This window comes from Dermacentor andersoni, chromosome 6, assembly GCF_023375885.2.
Source record: "Dermacentor andersoni chromosome 6, qqDerAnde1_hic_scaffold, whole genome shotgun sequence".
In the NCBI taxonomy this organism is placed as follows: Eukaryota; Metazoa; Arthropoda; class Arachnida; order Ixodida; family Ixodidae; genus Dermacentor; species Dermacentor andersoni.
This window is the reverse complement of record NC_092819.1, coordinates 155,813,731-155,819,730: the sequence shown is the minus strand read 5'-3', so window position 1 is coordinate 155,819,730 and position 6,000 is coordinate 155,813,731. Positions and strand designations below refer to the sequence as shown.

The 6,000-nt window shown below is 53.8% G+C and overlaps 1 protein-coding gene across 1 annotated transcript in view; it reads right to left on the bottom strand.

Moving 5' to 3' along the window:
- Positions 1–212: 212 nt before the first annotated feature.
- Positions 213–6,000, bottom strand: part of LOC126523480 (complement C2-like) — a 216,554-nt gene continuing 210,766 nt past the window's right edge. The window contains exon 19 of the mRNA XM_050172090.3: positions 213–462. Within this exon, the coding sequence (XP_050028047.2) occupies positions 289–462 (174 nt within the window). The 3' untranslated portion in view covers positions 213–288. The remainder of the gene's footprint in view (positions 463–6,000) is intronic.

The following is a 6,000-nucleotide window of genomic DNA, read 5'->3' as shown; positions in this document are numbered from 1 at the left end:
AATACTACATGAAACAAATTAAATTCTACACTAGGCCATTACTGCAAAAGACGTCTCTGTGATGCTGAGGCACTGCATATTATTCATGAAGCTAAGTACCTAATGCAATTCCTTCATATTCATTGCTTCAAAAAGCGGCCACGTGCAGAAGACACACTCGAAAGCGTGAACATTGCTTCCGTTAAGTTAGATTTTTAAATCAGGGGCGCACGTAAAACGGAAACACCTTCGATCCAGCCCTTCTGCGTCAGGCTGTTCCATTTATTAGTTCACAAAGACCGATAACATCTATGGGCGAACTTCCGCTGCTGCTGAAGCCCCGGCGTTGAGTACTGCTTGAGCCGCACCTGGAAGTGGCCTCTTCATCTGACGATCGATCCAATCCACGTAGTAGGAAACGTCGGTGTAGAAGGAGTAGCTGTTTTCTCTACATTCTTGTCTACCATGGCTTACGATACCAACCTGCGCAGAAAAAGAAAAAAAAAAGGATTAGTTTTTCTGCGAACAACTATCAGGCGGACACCTGATTCCATCGCTCGCGTATCGTTAGCGTGCTGGGCGTGTCGTCATCGTCTTTTGTGACTGGACCATTGCAGTACGTAGTAGTGTGCTACAAGCTTATTCAGGATGAATTAAATGAGATTTGGAATGCGAAACAGGTAAGGTGTTCTTGTGAAAATGTAACACAGAAAAGAATGAGTATGGCAAGTAGTTACGCAACTCTGCTACGTAGCTAGCGAGAAATAGACTGAAGGGCTGGACGGACGACTGATACTTGCCGAAAAATATTCGCGGAGCACCAACTTTGAACTCCAACGTGTCGGAGGGCAGTACGGCGAGGTTCACAGGAGCGCACTTTATAACTTAGGTACCGCAATTCGTGAGCCAAGACGTCCGATATTAAAAGCTGTAACCGTCTCTCTACACGATTTCCAGACAAAAATTATATACTGGTGCGATTCAAGTCTCGTTTAAAGCGTGATGGGACCCTACAAAAGGCAAAAAAGGCATGGCTAGCGAACTGCGATATGGGCGTCGATGGCTCAACTCGTATATGGGTGAATGAGCGTTTAATGGTTGAGAACAAAGTATTTCTGGGTACGGCTAACGTTAGGAAAAGGAATGTTTGCTGCATACACGATATGAACAAAGAATGACATTATCCTTGCTCGCAAGACTGACAGCTCCAAAACTGTGCGAATCTACACTTAAGCAGGGTGTGATTCCGGGCTAGTTGGTATTCCATGCTGAGTGACTAGCGCAAGAGTGGGCACGGGGCACAAAGGGGCAACACGGAGGGAACAGCACCCTAAGATGTAAGTTGCAGCCCGAAGGGTGTAGAATGTGTTCCACCGCCGATTAATGGAGGTCATACTGACGGTAGATGCTGACGAGGGGTTCTCGCGCTGCGGCGCTAACTGGTAACTCGCAGAGCTGCACTCTGAAAAAAAGTTTACGCCCTTTGGGCTGTACATTTGCCACAGAACAATAACCGTCATCTGCCTTTCCCGCATTTGCTTTCTTGAAAATGCTGTGCTCGTTACTTTCGAGTCGAGAAGGCTCTGTCATACTGATAACGTGCGTGCCGTTCGTGACTTGGAAGTACCCGGCCAGCAGCGTTAAAGAAAGGAAATGCCGGCAAGACAGATGACGATTATGGTTGTGCGGCAAATATACACTCCAAAGGGCGCAACTGATTGTATAGTGAGGTGCTGCAGCTTTTCCAGCGCGCCGCAGTCTCGGCAGAGAAAAGATGATGCGCCGCGGAGGCGATGCTGACGTTCGGCAGGTGAAACTCAGCCGGTGCGGATGGGGAGGAGGAAGGCGTGCTCCATCCTGGTTAACTCTGCCTCCGCCAGACGTCACGGCGGGCGCACCTGCGCTAAAATCCCTTAAATTTCGTAAAGTAGAGTCACGCTTTGAAGAATGCCGCCTCCTCCTCGCGCGTTCTGGCCGAAGCCGACGCCGCGTTGGTATTGGCCTAATGGCATCACATGAGCCGTCGCGCCGGCTTCGTTTGTTTGCATTCGCGCTTCAGCGCCATTTTCGCTTCAGAAACGTCTACGGAGTGGCGAGGAGCGTATGTTGGTGGTGGTGGTCGTAAACTTTATTGAAAAGGGGAAGGCGAAAGGTGGCCGAAGGATCGGGCTCAAGTAAGGCCCTGGGCCTGGTTGGCCTTCTCCGCCCAGTCTACCAGTTCAAGCTGTCGGTCGACGTCCCCGGAACTGAGGCAGGCTGTCCAGTCAGTTTCGCTGCTGACGGGGGGATGAGAAAACGGGAGCGAGGTGCATTCCCACATTATGTGTGTGTGTCCCTGCTTGTGAACAGAGCCTACATAGGTCGCTTTCTTTGCCTCCTGTGGTTTTGTTAATGTGCTTTGGGTGTGGGTATGGCTTTGTCTGGAGTCGCCTAAACGCGACCGCTTGCGTTTTATGAAGTTGCTTGGCCTGTGGTGGGAGCGTGCGACGGCTCAAGCGATGCCTATGGGCTTGTTCGTGATAAGTCTCGCAGGGTTCCTCGTGTCTCTCCTCCTCGTTCCCGCCGTCCGCATTCGCGGAAGAGGCTCGGCGCGTGAGATCTCGAACCAAACTGTGAGCCGACGCGTTGCCGGGCACAGCCGCGTGAGCGGGGGTCCCCACGAGGGTTTTCAAGCAGCTTAGGGGGTGCCGCGTGACGACATGGTACGCCTGTTTGGAAATTGTACCGCGGACGAAACTGTCGATGGCCTGCTTGCTATCGCTGATGACAGTGTTCGCTTCCGTATGCATGGCGATGGTAATCGCGGTTTCCTCCGCTTCTACCACTCGGCCAGCCATGATTATTTTCTGTTCTATCATTCCTTCGTTGTGATCTCCTACCACCGCGGTCATGAGGTCGCCGCGAGGGTGTCTCGCTGCGTGTGTGTAGACCACTCGGTCTCGCGAGCCGTAGCGTCGCCAAACGGCCTCACTACGGGCCTGCCGTCGGTCCTGATGGAACTCTGGGTCTATGTTGCGAGGTAGAGGCGGGGCATAAATATGCCCCCTGACCTTTCGCGGAATCATCATGTACTCTGCAGCCTCGGGGATGGCCTCGAGACTGAGCTTCCGGAGGACTGTGCGGCCAGCCGGGGTTAGCGAGAGACGACGGACTTGGGCTGTGTGGTGAGCGTCTAAGAGCTCCTCGAGCGTATTTTGCATGCCTAAGGCCACCAGCCTTGCGGCGGCCGCGTGGTCCGGAAGGCCTATCGCTGCCTTTGTGGTTCTTCTGATCAGTGTATTTAATTTAGCTAAGTCCGTGGCGGCGAGTTTGACATATGGTGTCGAGTGCATCGCTCTGCTGGTAATGTATGCCTGCACAAGTCGAAGCAGCTCGCCCTCGCCCATGCCGTGGTGCCGATTAGCCACCAGGCGAATGAGCTGTAGTGTGTAATTAGTTGCCCTGTGGAGTTTCTTTAACATGAGCCCACACCGCAGCGTGTTCTTAAAGTCTAGACCCAATATCTTGATACTGGGGCGTTCCGAGATGGTAAGGCCTCGGACATTAAGTTCAAGGAAGCGCCTCCCCCGTGGTATTCCACCGGGACAGCTGCTTCAGCCGGGCTTGATCAGGAGGTATTCTGATTTTTCTGGTGAGCACGTCAGGCCCCTTGGCTCCGCATAAGCTTGTACGACGTCGATTCCGCGTTGCATGATCTCTTGAAGTGTTTGTGGATCATCCGCTTCCGCCCATAGCGCCATATCGTCAGCGTAGAGGCTGTGGTGAAGCCCAGGGAAAGCGAGCAGCAGGTCCGGGAGCCCGCACATCGCCGTGTTAAAAGAGAAAAGGGGAGATGTCTGATCCCTGCAGCGTGCCTCGGCTTCCCAGCTCTATAATGTCAGTTTCATGTTCACCGACTTTGATCCGGTATTTCCGGTCAGTGAGAAAGTTTCGGACGTATTGGTATGCTCTGTTCCCAACCCCCCGTTGGGTCAGGCTCTCGAGCACCGCTGCATGGGCGACATTGTCGAAGGCCTTCTTCAGATCGGTGCCCAGGAGGCACCGGAACCAACGAGCGTCCGCCGCACTTTCGGGTTGCATCACCTGCCTTTTTAACTGAAGGAGTACATCTCGGGTGGCCAGGTGTGGCCTGAAACCAAACATGGAATGGGTGAACTCGTTCCCGTCCTCTAAGTGTTCATTGAGGCGGTCCAGGGCCAAGTGCTTCATGAGTTTGCCGACGCATGATGTGAGTGAAATCGGCCTGAGGTTGTCCGCATTGAGTGGCTTGCCTGGTTTTGGTATAAAGACGATCGTGGACTTCTTCCACTCTTCCGGGATGACGCGCGTCTTCCAGCATTTGTTCATGAACTCCGTGAGCTGCTCCATTGCAGCCTCGTCCAGGTTGCGCTGGATCTTGTTGGTCACGCGGTACGGACCCGGCGCCGAATTCGTCCGCAGATTGAAGGCGGCTGCCGACACCTCAGCGAACGTGAGTTCTGCGTCTATGTGCGTGCTCGGCCGGCCACGGTAGGCCGCAGGTACTTGTCCCGCATCTCGGCCAGGAGCGCCCCCGGGTCCTGATTATGCCTGTGGATTAACTTGGCCATGTTAATGCCAAGTTAATGTTAATGTGGCAGGCCATGTTAATGCCAAGCGTGATAGGTGTTATTGGTCGTTACAACCATGTTGATTGTTGGGGAGGGTGTGGACGGCCAGGTCCAGGCGGGAAGGGTGGAGCACCGTCGCTGCGCATACGGGTGCCGCCTGAGGGACGATCGCGGGGTGAGGGAGAGTCTGCTCCGGGCGGGCGCTAGACGGGCGATAATTTTGGGATGTATTGTCCGATTTGTGCGACCTGTGCGGCTAGCGTGTTGTGGTTTTGTTTGAGTGCCGTCATGCGGTTCTCTAACTGCTGGAAGCGTTCAAAAATCGCAGGCAAGATGGCGTCTATAGCCGCCCTGACCGCGCGTTCAACATGTTTCTCTGCACGTTTCATTAGGTCTGCGTCCCCAATTGGGGCTGGAGTGGGAGTCCTGTGAATGAGGCTGGCTTTGCGTTTGTTCGGTGGACCGTGGGCTCTTCATATCTTTATATCTTCATATTGCCACCTGGTGTTTTGAGCCAGCGTTGCGTGCCCAGCAAAAACGGTGATTGAAGACGACGAAGTCAAGGATCTTGCGCCAGCTGGTGAACCGTCCTCCTTGTGTCTGACATTTTCGTGTCTGGCTGCTGATACTGCTGCTCATTCTTGCCTTAGCGCGTGACAAACTGGTGGAGGTGCTGGGTAATCTAATCTATGCACCAAACCCCTCCGGGCAGCAGGAGCTCCAGCCCCGTACCGGTGGTTACGCCTGTACACCGCGCCAGCAGAAGGATCCGTGGACAAGCCCCTGAGTTTGGACTCCTCCCAGAGAAAATGGCAGCTCCGACCACCCCAACCGGTATGGAAGGCACAACGCCGATTCATTGTACGCTATTCAATCCGCGAACGCCGAATCCCTTCCACGGCGCCATACATGAGGACGTTGAAGATTGGCTGGTGCACTATGAACGTGTCGCCGCGTTCAACAAGTGGGATGACGCAGACAAGCTGAAAAATGTCTATTTCAGCCTTAACGATGGCGCACGTGTTTGGTACGAGAACCGTACGAGCCTTAACTTCATGGGCAGAATTCAAACGGCGGATTCTTGAGACGTATGCCAGCCCTGATCGCCGAGAGCGAGCTGAGCGTGATCTCCAGTCCCGCATACAAATGCCGAACGAGGGTGTCGCAATGTATGTCGAGGACATGACGCGTCTCTTTCGACGAGCCGACCCCAGCATGTCGGAAGAAAAGAAGGTGCGGTACCTGATGCGCGGAGTAAAAGAGCAGCTGTTCGGCGGTCTCGTGCGCAGTCCTCCCAAGACTGTGTCAGAATTTCTTTCCGAGGCCATCACCATGGAACAGACTCTTCGCCAGCGGACACCATCATACGAACGTCAAGTGAACACTGCCTCACCTACGGACTTCTTCGGAGCTCTCGGGGGTCACGTCGATT